General features: G+C 39.7%; 1 protein-coding gene and 1 pseudogene across 1 annotated transcript; one reads left to right on the forward strand and one right to left on the reverse strand.

The window, feature by feature from the left end:
* Positions 1–16,223: 16,223 nt before the first annotated feature.
* Positions 16,224–17,171, forward strand: LOC112910873 (olfactory receptor 2D2-like). The gene has a single exon (XM_025987189.2). It carries the CDS (start codon positions 16,224–16,226, stop codon positions 17,169–17,171), a length of 948 nt encoding a protein of 315 aa, XP_025842974.2.
* Positions 17,172–19,461: 2,290 nt separating this feature from the next.
* LOC112910896 (olfactory receptor 10A4-like) lies at positions 19,462–20,393 on the reverse strand (annotated as a pseudogene).
* Positions 20,394–23,590: the final 3,197 nt, after the last annotated feature.

Raw genomic sequence — 23,590 nt, forward strand, 5'->3', positions numbered from 1 at the left:
AGGTCTCATTTCACAAGCAGACCAGTGCACACACTGTTAAAATGTGCTCCAATGTCTGGAGACTAAACACTGCCCACACAAGGCAAAGAGAGCCTCTGCAGACTATCAGACTGAAGGGGAAAAGTGGCCACGACTCAACAGCAGGGCATAAGCAAAACAGATAAAGGATACTTCCTGAGGCATCAGGTCCTGGAGAACAAGAAACACTGCACTGCAGGACATATAGGGCCTCTTTTTCATAAAGCCATTACTTTTTAAAATATTTTATTTATTTATTTGGCAGATAGAGAGACAGAGAGGAAGGGCACAAGCAGGCAGAGTGCCAGGCAAAAAGAGAAAGAAGCGAACTCCCCATTGAGCAAGGAGCCCAATGCAGGGCTTGATCCCAGAACCCCAGGGTGAAAGACTAGAGCTGGAGACTGACGTTTAATGAGCTGAGCCACCCAGGTGCCCCATAAAGCCATTACTTTTAGGAGCAGGAGATGTAGCTGACATTCAAAATGAAGACACAAAGGAATATATACTGAATGAGACAACAGGACTAAATCACAGCAAAAGACTAAGCAAAACAGATATTACTCACCACTTTTATTCGACATGATACTGGAAGTCCTAGCCTTACAGTAATCCAAAAAAGGAAGTTAAAGGCACCCAAACCGGTAAGGAAGTAGTAAAACTTTCACTATTTGCTGATGACATGATACCATGTGTAGTAAACCATAAAGCCTCCACCTAAAAACTGCTAGAACTGATGAATGAATTCAGAAAGGTCACAGGATACAAAATCAATACATAGTTCTGTTGCATTTCTATACACTAATAATTGAAGTAGCAGAAAGAGAAATTTGGAAACAATCCCATTTAGAATAAGATAAGGACCCAAGGAATTAAGTTGACCAAGGGGGTGAAAGACCCGTACTCTGAAAACTATGAAACATTGATGAAAAAAAATGAAGATAACACAAACAGAAAAATATTCTATGCTCATAGATTGGAAGAACAAATCCTTAAAATATCTGTACTACCCAAAGCAATCTACAGATTAAACACAATCTTTATAACAACAGCATTTTTCACAGAACTATTCAAATAATGCTAAAAATCTCTATGGAACCACAAAAGAACCTGAAGAGCTAAATCAATCCTGAGGAAGAAGAAAAACTGCAGGTACCACAGTCCCAGATTTTTAGATACACTGCAAAGCTCTAGTAACCAAAACAATATGGTATTGGCACAACAACAGACACAGAGATGTAGAGTAGAACAGACAGCCCAGACATAAACCCATCATTATATGGTAGATTAATCTTTGATCAAGGAGGCAAAAATATGCAATGGAAAACAGTTAGTCTTCACAAATAGTGTTGGGTAAATTTGACAGCTACACGCAAAAGAATGAAACCAGACCACTTTCTTACACCATATGCAAAAAGAAACTCAAAATGAATTCAGAACCTAAATGTGAGATCTGAAATCATGAAAATCCTAGAAGAGAGCACAGGCAATGATTTCTCTGACTTTGACTATAGCAACATCTTTCTAGAAATGTCTTCTGAGGCAAGAGAAACAAAAGCAGAAATAAACTATTGGGACGACTTCAAAATAAAACTCTTCTGCACAGCAAAGGAGAAAATCAACAAAACTAAAAGACAGCCTATTGAATGGGTGAAGATATTTGCAAATGACATATCCAATAAAGGGTTATTATCCATATATATAAAGATTTTGTACAACTCAACATCATAACTGAAATACTCCAATAAAAAAATGGGCAGGAAATATGGACAGACATTCCCCCAAAGAAGACATACAGATGGCAGAGACACATGAAGAGATGCCCAACATCGCTATTCATCAAGGAAATACAAACAAACCTACAATGAGAAATCACCTCACACCTGTCAGAATGGCTAAAATAAAAAACATAAGAAACAACAAGTGTTGGGGAGGATGTGGGGGAAAAGACTCCTTGTATACTGTTGGTGGGAATGCAAGCTTGTGCAGCCATGTGGAAAATAGTATGGGGGGTTCTTCAAAAAATTAAAATTAGAATTATCATATGATCCAGGATTCAGCCTGTGTGGGAAAGGACCTTCTAATGATGCCATGAAAACCATAACCATTAAGGAAAGGTGGATATAGTCTATTATAAAACAATGTAAAAATGAGTGGTTTAATAAAGAACATATACATTTAACATAGAAACAACAAATAGGAAACTAGGACATCAAAGAGCTTCTAAAAAGAATATCAATGAAAATGATGCAAACAGGATGTTACATAGCCAATTCACAGAAGGAATGCAAAGGCCCAAAAATTGTGTAAAGAATGTTCATTCTCACCTAAAGAAACAGAAAATAAAATAATAACTATTGTTTCTCTCACATTAGATTATCAAAGATGAAATAGATCTTACACTGTTGGTGGGAATATGAAATGGTGCAGCCACTCTGGAAAACTGTGTGGAGGTTCCTCAAAGAGTTAAAAATAGACCTGCCCTACGACCCAGCAATTGCACTTTTGGGGATTTACCCCAAAGATACAGATGCAATGAAATGCCGGGACACCTGCACCCCAATGTTTCTAGCAGCAATGTCCACAATAGCCAAACTGTGGAAGGAGCCTCGATGTCCATCGAAAGACGAATGGATAAAGAAGCTGTGGTTTATGTACACAATGGAATATTACTCAGCCATTAGAAACGACAAATACCCACCATTTGCTTCAACGTGGATGGAACTGGAGGGTATTATGATGAGTGAAGTAAGTCAATCGGAGAAGGACAAACAGTGTATGTTCTCATTCATTTGGGGAATATAAATTATAGTGAAAGGGAATAGAAGGGAAGGGAGAAGAAGTGTGTGGGAAATATCAGAAAGGCAGACGGAACATAAAGACTCCTAACTCTGGGAAACGAACTAGGGGTGGTGGAAGGGGAGGAGGGCAGGGGGTGGGGGTGACTGGGTGGGGGGCACTGAGGGGAGCACTTGATGGGATGAGCACTGGGTGTTATTCTGTAAGTTGGCAAATTGAACACCAATAAAAAATAAATTTATTATAAAAAAAGAAATTAAAAAAGTAGTCTTTCATGGACGGAGGGCGGGGGGTGGGGGTGAATGGGTGATGGGCACTGAGGGGGGCACTTGACGGGATGAGCACTGGGTGTTATTCTGTATGTTGGCAAATTGAACACCAAAAAAAAATATTATTAAAAAAAAAAAAAGAAATCACCCACTGTATTTTTGGAATGGGACAAACAGATATGAAAATGTAGACATGTAACATCTATAAAATATCTCTAGGCAGTTATCTAAAAATATTAAAAATCTATGAAATGGATTTGCCTTTTCTCTGAATTTGTTATTTTTAGGACTTTACATTTCAGAAAGAGTTACAGGTATGCATGAAACTTTGCTTTAAAGAGTATTCACATATAGGATTGTTTCTAGGATAAAATAACTTACAGACTAACAATAGGTGATGGGCAAAATAAATTATTGCTTTCGGATATAATCTCTACCATGTAGAGAAATGGGTAACTGTAAAGATGTGTGAATCATACAGACACAGGTTGAATCCTTTCCCCCTATTTCATACCTCTGTGGCCTTGACCAGTTGATTTAGCCCCTTTATGCTTCTGTTTTCCAGTGTGAATTGGATATAACACCACAAGTTCATAGTATGGATGTAAAGATTAAGTTAAGAACTTAATGGAAAGTAGTGTGCACAACGTCTGACAGCTACATTGAAAGAAATGGCTACTGTGATCATGATGCACTAACTTTAAGCCATTAAAATAAAGTAGATCTACATTTTCCATAGAAAGATGTTGCTCATGCTGTTGAGTTTTAAAAATGGGTTTGACAAGGTTGAAATAATATGTATGATTCACACATATAGGGTGTATGAGGGTATGTATATTTGTGTGTCATATATGTTTCTGTCCCTCTAGAGATGATTCCATTAAATAATATAAAAATAGTGAAAGGGAATAACGGGGAAAGAAGAGAAAATGAGTGAAAATATCAGTGAGGGTTACAAAACATGAGAGACACCTAGCTCTGGGAAACGAACAAAGGGTAATGGAAAGGGAGGTGGGCAGGGGGTTGGGGTGACCAGGTGATGGGCACTGAGGGGGCACTTGGCAGGATGAGCACTGGATATTATGCTATATGTTGGCAAGTTGAACTCCAATAAAAAATATAAAAAATAATAATACCCTTACCTCATAGATAAACTCTTAACCTACAACAAAAACGTAGCATCCACGTAGAGATTGTATGGTATATTTAAAGAATGATTATTTATCCCTAGAAGGTAGGATTTGTAATGTGTATACACAGATTGGGAAGGCCTGCACCAGGACAGTAATAAAAATCAGTAGAAAAGGCGGTAAATGAGATGAAATGTAGTATTCTTTATATTCCAAAGAAGGCCAGGGAATTATTTTCATGGTCTTAAAGATTTCATTTAACTTTGTCATCTTTACTAATTAATTAAACAATGATGCTGGTTTATCAAATTTGCAGAAAAAAAGCAAAGAGGAAAAATCAGAGTGGAAGATACAATAAAGAGAACAGAAGTTATATGAAATCAGGGAACAGAAGCTGAGTGAACAGAAATCTAGAGATGTGGGAAAAAAAACAAGGAAGAAATACAGGAAGAGATATGAAAGTATGGCTCTGTCCCCAAATCAAAGGGACAGGCAATGCATCTTTCATCCTCTGAGGCCCTAATAACATTAATTCTATTATAGTCTTTCCAGATATTTTCTCTTAGTTGCTGTGTCTCACACAGTCACATTGCATACACGGCATTGTTCCTTGTCATATACACACACCACATGCTACATATACTCACTCTCAGCTTCACATTATCTTATATAAACACAGACATCCAACACCACAGATACTCACTGAAGTATTTCATACTCTAATTTATATACCCTCATGGCCACCATATCTTTCACAACACCCAAAGATGTCCCAGAGTGGGTACTGAGCCAACTGGATACTGACCAAGGCTGGGTGTTGTGGGAACCCACATGCCTGACCTTATGTGAAGGATACCACACTATGGGATGTTTGCACGAGGGCACCTGTAGTGGGCGCCAGTATCCTCTTCAGGGTTGCAAGGCCAGCACTGCCTGTAACTGGACTCACACCACTGTCTGCCCTAACTCACCAGGGGCTTGGAGGCAGCAGTGCTGCCTTCCCAGAACGCTGTACTACGCAGTCCTGATTCCTTCACATCTCCTAGACCCGGAGAGGACGCAAGAGCAAGGAGCTCTTGACGGGATTCCTTGAAGCAAGATTCCTGTTTCCTTCTAGCCCCTTGCCTGTTCAATGGGAGAGGGTGGGACAAATGCAAGCTGAGGCAAACATGATGCTGAAGGCCTGACAAAGGAGGCAAAGGGAGTATCAGGAAGTTTCTTTTCAACAGCAAGAAGCACAACCTCTGTGATCTCTCTGGAAGGAGCCCCATCCCTGAAGAAGAAAGCCAGGGAAAGCATTTTTGGGTTGGGATCCTGGAGAAGAGTGGGAATAGAATTGTTGTCTCTGGGTGTCCAGCAAGGAACATTGATGTGCAAGAAAGCAAATGTCAAAATTTACCTTTCCCAATGCCATGCCCACCTCCCAACCCCCAATGGGTACTAAGATTCCTATGGCCTGAGGCCCATCACCTGCTTGTCCACTCTCACCTGGAGGCAGAGAGGAGGCAGAAACTGGGATGCAGGTCCCTGGTGAAGAATCAAGGATCAAGTGTGGGAGGGAATGATGTCTCTAGCCTCCAGATCCAGTCTGGAAGGGCAGCACCGGTTGTGGGTTGGCTCCTAAGCAATGCCTCCTGGGGCTGCACTCCAGTCATCCTAGGAGTCTGCCTCCACCCCAAGCCTTTCTGCCTTACTGAATTCCAGGTACAAACTCCAATTCTCCTAGGTCCCACTCCTGAACAGAGAGCATTTTCCTTCAAGGATCTATTTAAAGCTGAGGTCCTGAGAGTATGTAAACAGGGCGTTCCCTGGAGCTTGAGAAGCCCTCACCTGATTACCTTTCCATCCTCTGAGACATCCTAGGGCACTCGGTGTTCTATTTGAGGTCACAGGCTGAAGTCTCTAACTCATACTAGCACCCTTCATTCAAACCTTACACCAGTGGCATTCCAGATAGCATCAGCAGATATCTCGGGGTTCACAAGTCATCAAACTTGTGTTTTAACATTTATGGCAATGAAAAGAAATGAAAGTAAATATATATTGGAGTGTCTGGATGCCAACTTTCTGAGTACTACAAACTTAATTGCAGGGGCTCATAGTTTCATTTTGGTCTACTGTTGTTTTAATGTCATATGTTCACCTTATATGGTGGAGTTCATTTGGGTAGCAGGGTCTTAATATCAACATGATAGTAGGTGTTCTGGGTGGGCTCTTCTATTAAAGTTGTTAATATACTGGACATAAAGGCAAAGCTTTCCTTTGGTGGGAATAATTCACAAAGGGCAGTCTTAAGGAATGAGACTTTTAAACTATTATGACTTTGGTTTGGCCACATGAAAAAGGAACTACTCCTATAACTCTCTCAAGCTAATGAAAACATTTGTTAAAGGTAAATTTCAGATCCAAATGATGCATTCATATTATCCAAAGGTCCAAAATCGTAAGAGAAAAAAGGTGGAAGAATCAGATTATTATATGGTAGTATAGCTATTTGGGTTCAAGGAAATGCCCTGCTATTTGGGTTCAAGAAAATGCCCTGAGGCTGTTAATCCCCCAGTCATATTCCTGTGGCAATATCATTTCAGCAAACATCATTCATCACATTAAAGAAATGCTATTAATTTGAATTTTATTGTTTAATTGGTTTTGTAGTTTGACTTACACATTATTTATAGTTTAGTTTTGAATTCACAGCACATACACACCTAACTTATTAAAAATAAATGATAATGTTCCATGGTAGAAATGTGCTATAACATTTAACCATATCCATGCGAATGGATATACAGATTTTTTCCAATCTTCAGACATTAAAACAGTGCCAAAAGAGAACTTTATTGAACATACATCTTTGTGTCCTTCTCAACTCTATCTGAAACATATATTCCTGGGGTTCTACAGGATCTAAGAATTCCTTTAAAATATACAATATAGGGATCCCTGGGTGGCGCAGCGGTTTGGCGCCTGCCTTTGGCCCAGGGCGCGATCCTGGAGACCCGGGATCGAATCCCACGTCGGGCTCCCGGTGCATGGAGCCTGCTTCTCCCTCTGCCTGTGTCTCTGCCTCTCTCTCTCTCTGTGACTATCATAAATAAATAAATAAATTAAAAAAAATATATACAATATATATTGTATTGCCCTCTTAAAATTGTATTATTTTACACAATATTGCAAAAAAAGTTCCTACTTAGTACAATATTACTACCACTTGGCATTATGAAACTCTTCAATTTTGTTAATCCATTAGGTCAAAAAAATGGTATCTCCCTGTTAATTTATTATATGATACTTTAATTATAATTGAGGATGTGCATAATTTTATAGTTTATTGATCATTTCATTTCCTATTTCTTCTGTGAAGTGACTGTGTATTTCCCTTCCTACTTTTCTTTTATTGGGCTCTTCAACTTTCTTTCATTGCTGGGTAAAACCCTTGAATATTATGAAGAATGGACTCTTTGATTTTGTATTAAAAATAAGTCTTTTTCTACTTTGCCAGTTGATTTATGGATTTTTGTATCACACATTTATAATTTAGTGTCTTTTCCCTATGACTTAATTTTGTGTTAATATTTGAAAGGTCTCTTAAAAGGTTATTATTTTTAAAAATCATCTAAGATTTTCATAGTTTTGCTTATATACATGGCTCTACATCTTGACACATCTAGAATTTATTCCTTTTTTCATTCCTAAAAAAATATTTTATTTATTTATTTATTTATTTATTTATTTATTTATTTATGAGAGATACACAGAGAGAGGCAAGGGCATACATCTAGAATTTATTCTGATGTAAAGAATGCTAGAGAGATCCTAGTTTGTTTGTTTGTTTTGAGATCCTAGTTTTTTTTTTTCCCTCGTATTGATCACTTAGCACCATTTACAGGAAAATTATTATCAACTTTAAGTGTCTTTTTTAGGAGATATTAAACTCTTGCTAAATTTGGTCTATTTTTATACTATGTAATCTGTTCCTATGCTGACTTTGTATTTCTGTCCAAGTGCCATGCAATCAATTTCCCTGGTTTTTGTGTGTGTGTTCTCAGGTGTGGAGAAGGGAGTTAATTATATTCCCCAGGATATGACATCTTTTATGATTAGTGACTTTAAAGTCATTTATTTATTTATTTATTTATTTATTTATTTATGCATTTCTTGCTTAATATACACCAATACTTCATTCCCACTGAATATAACCATTTAATGTATATGATACTTTTATTTTCCTCAAAAAATGATTTTGTTTGTGCATATTTTTACTTTACATAAATGATATTGTGTTATATGCCTCTTTGTTTATGTTTTTTCACTTGACTGAGTTTTTAAGATCATTTCAAATACGAAATTACACAACGCCTTGCCAACACAAATAACAGAACCACAAATATTACAGAAATATACCATATGACTGCACCATTTTGTTTGAGAAATTTCTTGTGTCTATATTTAACAGTGGGAGAATATGCACAGGCATAAGACTCAGTAATACCAGATTCCTGCCTAGAATGACTATACATTTTCCCAAGTGAAAGTGAGTGTTCCTCTCTTTTCTACTTTTGCCAACATTTTACAGTATCTGACTTTTTAAATTCTGCATGCCTAATATGAATAAATAGATATGGAGGGAGGGTCAGGATGGTGGAAGAGTAGGGTCCCCAAGTCACCTGTCCCCACCAAATTACCTAGATAACCTTCAAATCATCCTGAAAATCTACGAATTCGGCCTGAGATTTAAAGAGAGACCAGCTGGAACGCTACAGTGAGAAGAGTTCCTGCTTCTATCAAGGTAGGAAGACGGGGGAAAAAGAAATAAAGAAACAAAAGGCCTCCAAGGGGGAGGAACCCCGCGAGGAGCCGGGCTGAGGCCGGGGCGAGTGTCCCCAGGACAGGAGAGCCCCGTCCCGGAGGAGCAGGAGCTGCACCAACCTTCCCGGGCGGAAAGGCGCCCGCAGGGAGTTAGAGCAGGACCCAGGAGGGCGGGGATGCCCTCGGGCTCCCTGGGACACTAACAGGCACCTGCGCCCCGGGAGATGCGCCGAGCTCCCTAAGGGCTGCAGCGCTCGGCGGGACCCGGAGCAGCTCGGAGGGGCTCGGGTGGCGGCTCCGCGGAGGGGGCTGCGGGGCTCCGGGAACAGCTCGGAGGGGCTCGGGCGGCGGCTCGGGCAGAGGAGGAAGCTCCGCGCGGAGGGGGCGGCGCGGCTCCGGGAACAGCTCGGAGGGGCTCGGGCGGCCGCTCCGCGGAGGGGGCTGCGGCCGGGAGCGCGAATCCAACAGCGCAGGCCCCGGAGCACAGGGCGCCGGGACACAGCCCAGGATCCGGCCTCCCCCAGGATAGGCAGAGGCCGGGAGGGCCCAGGACAGCAAGGACGCTCCTGCCCGGAGCTGAGCAGATCAGCGGCCCCGCTTCGGAGCCTCCAGGCCCTGCAGACTGAGAGACCCGGAGTTACTGCGGGGTCTGAATCCAGGGCTCCAGAGCTGCCCCCGCCACTATTGCTGTTCCTCCTGGGACCTCACGGGGTAAACAACCCCCACTGAACCCTGCACCAGGCAGGGGGCAGAGCAGCTCCCCCAAGTGCTAACACCTGAAAATCAGCACAGCAGGCCCCTCCCCCAGAAGACCAGCTAGATGGACCAGTTCCAGGGGAAGTCAAGGGACTTAAAGTATACAGAATCAGAAGATACTCCCCCGTGTGTGTTTTTGTTTTGTTTTGTTTTGTTTTGTTTGCTTTTTGATTTCTGTTTCCTTCCCCCACCCTTTTTTTCTCTTTCTCTTTTTCTTCTGTTTTTCTTTTTTCTTCCTTTTTTCTTTTTTCTTTTTCTCTTTTCTTTCCTTCTTTCTCTCCTCTCTTTTTCTCCTTTCCCCAATACAACTTGTTTTTGGCCTGGCACTCTGCACTGAGCAAAATGACTAGAAGGAAAACCTCACCTCAAAAGAAAGAATCAGAAACAGTCCTCTCTCCCACAGAGTTACAAAATCTGGATTACAATTCAATGTCAGAAAGCCAATTCAGAAGCACTATTATACAGCTACTGGTGGCTCTAGAAAAAAGCATAAAGGACTCAAGAGAGTTCATGACTGCAGAATTTAGATCCAATCAGGCAGAAATTAAAAATCAATTGAATGAGATGCAATCCAAACTAGAACTCCTAATGACGAGGGTTAACGAGGTGGAAGAACGAGTGAGTGACATAGAAGACAAGTTGATGGCAAAGAGGGAAACTGAGGAAAAAAGAGACAGACAAAAGACCATGAAGACAGATTGAGGGAAATAAGTGACAGCCTGAGGAAGAAAAATCTACATTTAATTGGGGTTCCCAAGGGTGCCAAAAGGGACAGAGGTCCAGAATATGTATTTGAACAAATCCTAGCTGAAAACTTTCCTAATCTGGGAAGGGAAGCAGGAATTCAAATCCAGGAAATAGAGAGATCCCCCCCTAAAATCAATAAAGTCCATTCAACACCTCTACATTTAATAGTGAAGCTTGCAAATTCCAAAGATAAAGAGAAGATCCTTAAAGCAGCAAGAGACAAGAGATCCCTAACTTACATGGGGAAAGATATCAGATTAACAGCAGAATGCTCCACAGAGACCTGGCAGGCCAGAAAGGGCTGGCAGGATATATTCAGGATCCTAAATGGGAAAAACATGCAGCCAAGAATACTTTCTCCTGCAAGGCTCTCATTCAGAATAGGAGAGATAAAGAGCTTCCAAGACAGGCAGGAACTGAAAGAATATGTAACCTCCAAACCAGCTCTGCAAGAAATTTTAAGGGGAACTCTTAAAATTCCCCTTTAAGAAGAAGTCCAATGGAACAATCCACAAATCCAAGGACTGAATAGATATCATGATGACTCTAAATTCATATCTTTCAATAGTAACTCTGAACGTAAATGGGCTTAATGACCCCATCAAAAGGCGCAGCGTTTCAGACTGGATAAAAAAGCAGGACCCATCTATTTGCTGTCTACAAGAGACACAGTTTAGACAGAAGGACACCTACAACCTGAAAATAAAAGGTTGGAGAACCATTTGCCATTCAAATGGTTCTCAAAAGAAAGCAGGGGTAGCCATCCCTTTATCAGATAAACTAAAATTTACCCCTAAGACTGCAGTGAGAGATGAAGGGGGACACTATCTCATACTTAAAGGAACTATCCAACAAGAGGACTTAACAATCCTCAATATATATGCCCTGAATGTGGGAGCTGCCAAATATTTAAACCAATTAATAACCAAACTGAAGAAATACTTTGATAATAATACACTTATACTTGGTGACTTCAATCTAGTGCTTTCTACACTCGATAGGTCCTCTAAGCACAACATCTCCAAAGAAACGAGAGCTTTAAATGATACACTGGACTAGATGGATTTCACAGATATCTACAGAACTTTACATCCAAACTCAACTGAATACACATTCTTCTCAAGTGCACATGGAACTTTCTCCAGAATAGACCGCATACTGGGTCACAAATCGGGTCTGAACTGATACCAAAAGATCGGGATAGTCCCCTGTATATTCTCAGACCATAATGCCTTGAAATTAGAACTTAGTCACATCAAGAAGTTTGGAAGGACCACAAACACGTGGAGGTTAAGGACCATCCTGCTAAAAGATGAAAAGGTCAACCAGGACATTAAGGAAGAATTAAAAAGATTGATGGAAACTAATGAGAATGAAGATACAACCGTTCAAAATCTTTGGGATGCAGCAAAAGCAGTCCTGAGGGGGAAATACATCGCAATAGAAGCATCCATTCAAAAACTGGAAAGAACTCAAATTCAAAAGCTCACCTTACACATAAAGGAACTAGAGAAAAAGCAACAAATGGACCCCACCCCCAGCAGAAGAAGACAGTTAATTAAAATTTGAGCAGAACTAAATGAAATTGAGACCAAAAGAACTGTGGAACAGATCAACAGAACCAGGAGTTGGTTCTTTGAAAGAATTAATAAGATAGATAAACCATTAGCCAGCCTTATTAAAAAAAAGAGAGAGAAGACTCAAATTAATAAAATCATGAATGAGAAAGGAGAGATCACTACCAACACCAAGGAAATACAAACGATTTTAAAAACATATTATGAACAGCTGTACGCCAATAAATTAGGCAATCTAGAAGAAATGGACGCATTCCTGGAAAGCCACAAACTACCAAAACTGGAGCAGGAAGAAAGAGAAAACCTGAACAGGCCAATAACCAGGGAGGAAATTGAAGCAGTCATCAAAAACCTCCCAAGATACAAGGGTCCAGGGCCAGATGGCTTCCCAGGGGAATTCTATCAAACATTTAAAGAAGAAATCATACCTATTCTACTAAAGCTGTTTGGAAAGATAGAAAGAGATGGAGTACTGCCAAATTCGTTCTATGAGGCCAGCATCACCTTAAGTCCAAAACCAGACAAAGATCCCACCAAAAAGGAGAATTACAGACCAATATCCCTGATGAACATGGATGCAAAAATTCTCAACAAGATACTAGCCAATAGGATCCAACAGATTATTAAGAAAATTATTCACCATGACCAAGTAGGATTTATCTCCGGGACACAAGGCTGGTTCAACACTTGTAAAACCATCAATGTCATTCCTCATATCAGCAAGAGGAAAACCAAGAACCATATGATCCTCTCATTAGATGCAGAGAAAGCATTTGACAAAATACAGCATCCATTCCTGATCAAAACCCTTCAGAGTGTTGGGATAGAGGGAACTTTCCTTGACATCTTATAAGCCATCTACGAAAAGCCCACAGCAAATATCATTCTCAATGGGGAAGCACTGGGAGCCTTTCCCCTAAGATCAGGAACAAGACAGGGATGTCCATTCTCACCACTGCTGTTCAACATAGTTCTGGAAGTCCTCGCCTCAGCAATCAGACAACAAAAAGACATTAAAGGCATTCAAATTGGCAAAGAAGAAGTCAAACTCTCAGTCTTCGCTGATGACATGATACTCTACATAGAAAACCCAAAAGCCTCCACCCCAAGATTGCTAGAACTCATACAGCAATTTGGTAGCGTGGCAGGATACAAAATCAATGCCCAGAAATCAATGGCATTTCTATACACTAACAATGAGACTGAAGAAAGAGAAATTAAGGAGTCAATCCCATTGACAATTGCACCCAAAAGCATAAGATACCTAGGAATAAACCTAACCAAAGAGGTAAAAGATCTATACCCTAAAAACTATAGAACACTTCTGAAAGAAATTGAGGAAGACACAAAGAGATGAAAAATATTCCATGCTCATGGATTGGCAGAATTAATATTGTGAAAATGTCCATGTTACTCAGGGCAATTTACACGTTTAATGCAATCCCTATCAAAATACCATGGACTTTCTTCAGAGAGTTAGAACAAATTATTTTAAGATTTGTGTGGAATCTGAAAAGACCCCGAATAGCCAGGGGAATTTTAAAAACGAAAACCATAGCTGGGGGCATCACAATGCCAGATTTCAGGTTGTACTACAAAGCTGTGGTCATCAAGACAGTGTGGTACTGGCACAAAAACAGACACATAGATCAATGGAACAGAATAGAGAACCCAGAAGTGGACCCTGAAATGTATGGTCATCTAATATTTGATAAAGGAGAAAAGAGTATCCATTGGAAGAAAGACAGTCTCTTCAATAAATGGTGTTGGGAAAATTGGACATCCACATGCAGAAGAATGAAACTAGACCACTCTCTTTCACATACACAAAGATAAACTCAAAATGGATGAGAGATCTAAATGTGAGACAAGAGTCCATCAAAATCATAGAAGAGAACACAGGCAACACCCTTTTTGAGCTCGGCCACAGTAACTTCTTGCAAGATACATCCACAAAGGCAAAAGAAACAAAAGCAAAAATGAAGTATTGGGACTTCATCAAGATAAGAACCTTTTGCACAGCAAAGGATACAGTCAACAAAACTAAAAGACAACCTACAGAATGGGAGAAGATATTTGCAAATGACATATCAGATAAAGGGCTAGTTTCCAAAATCTATAAAGAACTTATTAAACTCAACACCACGGAAACAAACAATCCAATCATGAAATGGGCAAAAGACATGAAGAGAAATCTCACAGAGGAAGACATGGACATGGCCAACATGCACATGAGAAAATGCTCTGCATCACTTGCCATCAGGGAAATACAAATCAAAACCACAATGAGATACCACCTCACACCAGTGAGAATGGGGAAAATTAACAAGGCATGAAACCACAAATGTTGGAGAGGATGCAGAGAAAAGGGAACCCTCTTACACTGTTGGTGGGAATGTGAACTGGTGCAGCCACTCTGGAAAACTGTGTGGAGGTTCCTCAAAGAGTTAAAAATAGACCTGCCCTACGACCCAGCAATTGCACTGTTGGGGATTTACCCCAAAGATTCAGATGCAATGAAACGCTGGGACACCTGCACCCCGATGTTTCTATCAGCAATAGCCACAATAGCCAAACTGTGGAAGGAGCCTCGGTGTCCATCGAAAGATGAATGGATAAAGAAGATGTGGTTTATGTATAGAATGGAATATTCCTCAGCCATTAGAAACGACAAATACCCACCATTTGCTTTAACGTGGATGGAACTGGAGGGTATTATGCTGAGTGAAATAAGTCAATCGGAGAAGGACAAACAGTGTATGTTCTCATTCATTTGGGGAATATAAATAATAGTGAAAGGGAATATAAAGGAAGGGAAAAAAATGTTGGGAAATATCAGGAAGGGAGACAGAACATAAAGACTCCTATCTCTGGGAAATGAACTAGGGGTGGTGGAAGGGGAGGAGGGCGGGTGTTGGAGGGGAATGGGTGACGGGCACTGAGGTGGACACTTGACGGGATGAGCACTGGGTGTTTTTCTGTATGTTGGTAAATTGAACACCAATAAAAATTAATTAAAAAAAAGAAAAGAAAAAAAAAAGAAACAAGAAAAAAACAAAAAGGAAAAAAACAAAAAAATTCTTCAGTCAGAAACAATCAATGTTGCCTTCTTAGTCACATCAGAATCTGGTAGTCTTTTTAAGCAACTCTACTAAGCCATATGATCAAATTGTTTTTTTTTTAATTTGACTCTGTTAATGATAATTGATCAAATAATTCTCCATACAATGTTTATAAAAGGTCACAAGAATGAAAAAAATATAGTTTTCAAAGATTTTTTTAATCTCTGGCAAGAATAGACAAATAATGCAAGACAAATAATGCAGTGAGAAATGATGAGCTAGAGGTGGTAGATTAGTGCTGTGTAATCTGCACACAGAAAACTAGTCAAAGTATATTGAAAAACTGTCATTTTTTGCTCGAGAAAGTAATCTGCCAATTCTACAAGGCTCTTTTTGATTTCTTATATCTTAGTGACTGTCTTCAGCGAAGAGACAACAGTCATATGCCCAAAGGAAAAAAAAGAAAGAAATCTACGCCATCAGAAAATGGGGTGGTGTGCCATTAGCAGAATAAGACTCAAGAGTTTTAGTTCATAATAAAGTGAAATTAAATACCATGATTTATAGATTAATTAAATCTTTTTTATTATTATATGTTTGGTATTTGGATTAAGGAAGTTGATACTTTTGATCTACTCTACACTTACAGATGACACTAAAAAAGAAGGTGCCATCTTAAAAGTATGAAGTTTTACAACACTGAAAATGCTCCAACTAAAGCAGCATGATAATGTTTTATTAAAGCTCAGTTTTGGAAGTTTGATAGTGATTGAGAGCAATTAAAAGCCCTCCAAGGGATCCTTGGATGGCTCAGTGGTTGAGCGCCTGCCTTCTGCCCAGGACATGATCCTGGAGTCCCGGGATCCATCCCGGGATCGAGTCCCACATCAGGCTTCCTGCATGGAGCCTGCTTCTCCCTCTGCCTATGTTTCTGCCTCTTTCTCTCTGTCTCTCATTAATAAATAAATGAAATCCTTTTTTTAAAAAAGAAATCCCTCCAAATCTGAGGTTCTATGGACCTATGTTTAGCATGTAGACTTCTTCCTGAAACAACAAAGTATGAGAGCAGCAAATCAGACGCAGGTGACAGAGTTCCTCCTCCTGGGACTCTCTGATGACCCCCACACTCAGAAGCTCCTATTTATTTTATTCCTGGGTGTCTACCTGGTTACTGTGCTTGCAAATCTGCTTCTCATGCACCTTGTTCAGGCTGACTCTCGGCTTCACACACCCATGTATTTTTTCCTCTGCAACTTATCTTTGGCTGACCTCAGTTTTTCTACCAACATGGTTGCTCAGGCCCTGGTCCATCTGCTATCCAGGAAGGAGATCATTTCATTCACACGTTGTGCAGCTCAGCTTTTACTCTTCCTCATTTTGGGGGGCACACAGTGTGCCTTTCTGGTGGTGATGTCCTATGATCGATATGTGGCCATCTGCAACCCTTTGCATTACCCTAGCATCATGACTTGGCGGGTGTGTATTCAGCTGGCTGCAGGATCATGGACCAGTGGCATTCTGGCATCTGTGGTAGATACCACTTTTACACTAAGGCTACCCTATCAAGACAGCAATAGCATTGCTCATTTGTTTTGTGAGGCCCCTGCACTGTTGATGCTGGCATCCACAGACACCCACGCTTCAGAGATGGCCATTTTCCTCATGGGTGTCATGATTCTCTTCATACCTGTCTCCCTAATTCTAGTATTCTATGGCCACATCATAGTGATTGTATTAAGGATGAAGTCAGCCATTGGTAGGCGCAAGGCATTCTCTACCTGCGGTTCCCACCTCATGGTGGTCATCTTCTTTTATGGGCCAGCAATTGTCACTTACATGACACCAAAGTCTTTCAAAGAACAGGAAAAACTGGTGTCTGTGTTCTATGCAATATTGACACCCACGGTCAATCCCCTCATCTATAGCTTGAGGAACAAGGATGTGAAGGGAGCTCTGAGGAAAGTGGCCACAAAGAATTTCCCATGTGTGTTTGAAATATGCCACTGACTGTGAGACTTTAGCTCCCTGCATATAAGATTTGCTGAGTAATTTTCCTCAGGAAGATTGGAATATGGTAAGATCCTCATCCTGGGACTTTGTTAAGACCTACCCTCCATCCTTCATCCAACACTTCCTTTGTAAAAGAAGAAGGATAATAATTCATGGACCAATAGAAGGAGGGTCTGCTTCCTTCTTGTTGGTTTTTTGGCACCTAAGAGTTTGGAAATCCTGAAAAAACATTTACATTTTATAAACCCTGGAGTCTGTCAAATCTATCTTTTTTTTAGCATGTTATATATTGAAATCAATCTATCCCAGATCCTACTCTGATTCTTTTATCTCTTTGTATTTCTGAATCTCTTTGCAACATTAAGTAATAAATAAATTTACCAACACTACTTAATCATTTAGGTGAGCAAAGTGCTACATGTGTGCTTACTGGCACATGCATTCTGTATATGAATTTGAAGTGGGTAGTGAAGAGCATGGGTACAATGAAGACATATATATGGTTTCTGCTGTCCTTCTCACACTCTTATTAGGGACATGGATATTTTATCTATCAGATAAGAATAAAGACTGTATTTTGGAAACTAAGAACAAATAGTGACATTCCAGGGCTAGCAAGAGTGAGGAAAATGCTGATACTAAGCCTGGGCCTGAAGGACAACTAGGACTTGGAGAGGGTAGGTCTATATAGAAAGCAGAAGACAGTAGTTGTGAACTTAGGTGTGTGGAGGCAAGAAAGCCACAGAAATAAATATTTCATGTTCATTCTGTACCTACTTTCTGATTACCTATTACTGTATTTAAAAAAAATCAAGGATAACCTCCCCATCTGAAGATACTTATTTTAATTCTGTCTACAAAGTCCTCTTTCCTGTGTAGGTAACATATTTATAGGTCCTGGGGTTAGGACATGGACATATTTAGGGAACCATTATTCTGCCTACCATATAAGGACAAGTAAAATGAATGTGAAGGAGTGATTAAAGTTTGGCTAAAATTGGAGATTATAAATGTTTAATGGTGCCAATACAATTAGTTTGTGATTGCTATCATTGAAACAGAACCTCATGATCTACCTTTTAATATGCAAATTATTATAGTGATAATTAGAATGTGCTGCCTTTCTAGGTCCTTGGTACAGGAGAGCTGAAGGATACACAGTGTGGGAGACTGAACTGGTGATACCTCTATGGAACACAGTTATTTATAGGGTTTGTGGAGAAAACATGCTGATGCAGTAGATGTGATTTTACTCTGTTAATTATCAATAAATTCTTATGAATAGTTTACACAAATAGTTTACCAGGCTTGGGATGGTGCCCACATCCCAAGCCTGCTATTTTTCAAGAGTCCAGAGTTGGTCTATATTCACTGGACAAAATCCTAAAGATGGGCTACTACACTGGTTGAGCGATAGGCAGATTTATAAGGACAATTGATATCATCTAGTCATAATATGATTACATAAAAATCTAGTAAACATAGAATCTTGGGTTATTTACAGCTGTTTCCTAGATATTTGTCCACTTAACTTATGATCATTACACTCTTTCTGTCAAACAACTCTCAGATCCAACATGACTAATTTGAGGCAGAGTCCATGTGGAGTAGTCCTTCTCCAGATGAGGCACAGACTAATTACAGTTGCAGAGGAAGAAGTCCTCATCTGCCAACCTAATAGTACTTGGGTACTTTATAAGCCAGTGGAAGTTTTTAAGTATTGCTTTATTATTTCTTTTCTTCACTGGAATATAAATTCCACAGGGAAAGAAATCACCTATTATATTCAGCACTGTGTCAAAATGTGTTGAAATTTTGAGTTCCAAAAAAATGAGTGAAGAATCAAACAAAACTCTATTTATTTTCGCCATCATCAAAACTTTACTTTGAAAGGAGAAAGATCTTGGAAAGTTTCAGCGAGAGATTTTGGACAAATAGAAAATGTGAAGGAGGAGATCATAAAAAGATATGGATGAAGAATTTCAAGAAAAGTTAAAATAAATAAAGAATGGTGAGTTGTAGTGTTGTTAGTACAACAATTGTAAACTTTCCCAATCTATGTAATCTAGCAGCATCCTCAGATACATCGGTCCCACAGAATCCTGGGCCTACAGAAGTTCTCCTTTATCATTCATGTTCTTTCATTCAGAAACAGACCCTACTAAGTCCAAAATCCTAGTGGGTATATCATGGCTCTTAGAATAAGTAGGGACCAAAACGCATGGGAGGAATTTTTTTTCTTTCCTTTGTCCTTGCATTCCATCCCTTAGGTTTGCATCTCACTCAGTCAGAGTTTCTGAGGGCCCAGAGTCCTGTGGAGGACTCGCCTCAGTGTAGCCTTCACTTCACTATTCCTTAAACTGTAGATGATGGGCTTCAACATGAGAGTCACCACAGTGTAGGAGAGGGACAGCAGTCTCTTGGTCTCAGGAGAGGTGTTGGATAGGGATCGGAAGTATGTGAGGATGGCAGTGCTGTAGAAGAGGGAGACAACCAGGAGGTGGGAGGAACAGGTAGAGAAGGCCTTACGTTTCCCCTCAGCTGAGGGCATCCTGAAAATGGAGAGGATGCGGACATAGGACTCCAGGATCAGCAAGAAAAGGAAGAGGATAAATAGGACAGTGAGTGTCAGAGCCTCCAGTTCAGAGATGAATCAGCACAAACCAGTGCAATGACAGGGGGGCTGTCACAGAACAAGGGTTCACTCTGTTGGAGCCTGAAAAAGGGAAGTTGAAAATCCATGTGGTTTTCACAGTGGCAACTGGAAATCCTGAGAACCAATAGGGAGCTGCTAGCTGGGCACAGGCTCTGTGGTTCATAATGACTGGGTAATGCAAAGGGTCACAGATGGCCACATAGTGGTCATATGCCATTGTGGCTAGGAGACAGCACTCAGCAGCCCCAAAGAAGAAGAAGAAATACATCTGAGTGGCACAGCCAAGGAAGGAGATGGTTGTGTCTTGGATGATCAGAGTATCCAGCATCTTGGGCACAATGACTAAGTTGAAGCCTATCTCCAAGAAGGACAAGTTCCTGAAGAAGAAGTACATAGGATTTTGTAGGGCAGAGTCAGCTATAGTGACCAGGATGATGAGAACATTGCCCATTAGAGTAACCAAGTAAATAGTCAAAAAAAAGTAGAAAGAGCAGAGCATGGAGCTCAAAGGACAAAGTTAAAAAGCTCAAGGGAACAAACTCACTGACAATTGTCCAGTTTCCCCCACGTCATTCTTCTGCCCAGGATTTCACTGGACATTCATGTTCCAGGAAGGCAGAAGTCTCCATATGTTATTTAGACCTCTATTACACTCTTAGAAAGAAAATCCCAATGGACTCGTTCTCCACCTTTTTTATTCTAGTTGTTGCAAATCAGAAGCTGTACCTTCCAAAATGTAAAAAAAAAAAAAAAAAAAAAAAAAAAGACAAGACAAAACAAAACAAAAAAATGCTGGTCTATGGGATTCACAATTTTTGGGAGGATACTAACCTATTTTTTTTCAGACTGAAATGAGGCACATCATATATATCTATACATCATCCCTTGACTTTTCTTTGCTCTATAGATAATGTTCAGTATCACATCTTCATTTATGGACTCCTACTCTCTTTCCTCACCAGTCATTGGTACTAAAAAAGAAGCCAGGTCAAACATTTCTGAAGAGAGAGGGTTCTCAAGCACAATGAAAGGTGGTGAGGTCAGCCATCATATGATTTCTGCAAGATGAAAGGGCAGGAAAGAAGAAATCAAGGAAAGTATACCAGCAGTTACCAATAATCCCTGAGAGGAGACCTGAATATGTCCTAACCTCAAGCAGCCCACACTTAACGATGATTTTAGTAGATGCCAGGAGGAAAACCTATTCAGTCATCATTGTATCTTGTGCAACTAGCAGAATGCTTAACTCCAAGTGCTTGGTAATTAATGTAGTCTAAGGTTTTATTTTTATAGTTTGATGATGCTATACAGTCTATATATTTAAGCTTACAGTTTAGTAAAACCTCTGAATGTATGTGTGTTTGCGTTTGTGCATATTATAGGTGGTACATTCAGTTTTGTCTTCCAATATATATTTATTTTAAATGTTTTGCTATGTTCTGAGAAGATATTTTAAAAGCTTTGTTATAAAATCTCTGTCACTCACTATGCCACAGATGTCCATTCCCCTCAAATATTTTATCAAAATGTTTCCTAGGACAGAGTCTTGACTCTGGGGCACATCACTTAAGCCATATCCCAAAATGAGTTGGCATCAATTTTTTAATCTCTAACTTTTTGATCTATTTTTTTCTATCGGTGACTTTAAATCATTTCATACATTGATTGTGTATCAATAAACAGTTATATGTACTGTTACATGGAATATATCTTAATGTAATAACAAATATTTCAGGAAAGTGTTCATTGAATGCCGTAGTGAAAGGCCGATAAACCATATCAAATGCTCATTCTTTTATCTAAGATCTAATGTCAAATTCCTTGTGAAGCTTTTTCTATCTCCAACCCCAATCAGGTTAAGTTACTTTCTCCATTGTGTTCCCCATAGCATATTTTTTAAGAGAGAGAGAGAAAGCACACACGAGTGGGTGAGGGATAGAGGGGAAGAGAGAAAGAGAATCTTAAGCCGTCTCCATTCCATGCTCAGCAAGGAGCCCAATGCCAGGCTTAACACAGGGCTCAGTCTCAGAACCCTGACATCATGACCTGGGACACAATCGAGTCAGAAGCTTAACTGACTGAGCCTCCCACGTGCCCTATTCCTCGTAGCATTTTAAAATATTCTTATTGTAATAATGGTTTTATCATAGTTATTTTTATATTTGTCCTCTCCTACAAATTGTGTATTCCTTGAAGACACAAACCAAATGATATACATCATTCTATCCATCTTATAATGCCTGCTGCTTATGAAGTAACAATAAATGTTTGAAATGTTTGTTGAATTACTAACATTTATCTTAACAACATCAGTTAATTGACTTAAGATGCTAATATTTATCTTTAAAAAGTAATGAAGTTCTTATTCATGAAATTCTTAGTGAATCCATGATGGAGTCATCACTATTATTTTTTAAGTGTTTGTTAAAAAATGTAAACATTGTCTCTACCAACAAACAAATGTTTTAAATTATCATCTGCTAAAAGATGTGGAAATAAATGTACAATTGTAAAACATGGCACAAATTTAAATTCTGCCTGTTATTGTTATTATCATCAATATTATTATAGTCTTTATAGTTTCAAAAAGACTCTAAGTCAAACCTTTCGGTAAAGCAGTAGATAGAAAAGAATCCGATAAAGTGTAGCTGAGACCCATGATAGTTGAAACTAGAGGAACACCATATTAAAAAAGTCTAGGACAGAATAATTCTTGGGCAAAAAGTTCAGATGTTATCAAAGAAAATCTCAGCTAAGGAAGCAGAGATGACTTTCCCTTTTCTTTCAAACCACATCCTGCAGAGAGTCTCCACACTAAGACCAATGAAGATGAATAAGGGGATGGGAAGAGGCTCAGATCCCCACTTACTTGGCTTCACTTTTCTCCTGTCCCTTGAAACAGCCCCTTCATCCTTCTCAGGGTCCTAGGGCTACACAAAAAACAACTTGACCCCCTCCCACAGTTGTAATTCCATATTTTCCATCATCTGTCTTGATCCTTCTCCAACCATCCCTTTATATTGCCTTCCTTTGTTCTAGCCTTTCTTGTTTTTCTCTTCCATCTTTCACCTTTCCCTTCGGTTTTTTAATTTTGATATGTTTTCCTCTCCTAAGCAAGGAAGAGATGGTGGAGGGGATGTTGCTAGGATGATATTCTGAAGAACTAATCTTCCTGTAGCTGCATGCATGCAATTGTGGTTATCAAGATGTTATGGATGAAGTATAATTCAGCTGCTTTTTTACTACTGGTCTTGCAAGCACAGAGCCTCAGATAATGGAGCTGTGTTTGCAGCCATCAGAGTAGGAGAGAATCCTATGGAAAGGGAACTTATGCAGAAAGTTAGCTGAGGTAGTCTGCTCAGCTACACTTCTACCCAGAGTATCTCCTTTCTGAGGTAACATCTTAGAGATTCCATGCACTGTTTGAACAAGAAAGAACTAGGTAACATACTTAAGAAAACTTTGTGAAACTGGAGGGTAGGGTGTGTCTAGGTGGTGCAGTATGTTGAGCTTCTAACTCTGGTTTCAGCTCAGGTGGTGTTTTCAGGATTGTGGGATGGAGTTTGGTCTTGGGCTTCCTGCTCAGTAGGCAGTCTGCTTAAGAATGTCCCCTTCTCCGTCTGCCCCTCTGCATCCTTCTCTCGCTCTCTCTCTCAAATAAATAAATAAATAAATAAATAAATAAATAAATAAATGAAAAACTTTGTGAAACTCTCACATAAATAATAGTTTGAGGTCACATAGTTATAAGGCATGGACC

The sequence above is a fragment of the Vulpes vulpes genome, chromosome 11 (assembly GCF_048418805.1).
Source record: "Vulpes vulpes isolate BD-2025 chromosome 11, VulVul3, whole genome shotgun sequence".
NCBI lineage: Eukaryota > Metazoa > Chordata > Mammalia > Carnivora > Canidae > Vulpes > Vulpes vulpes.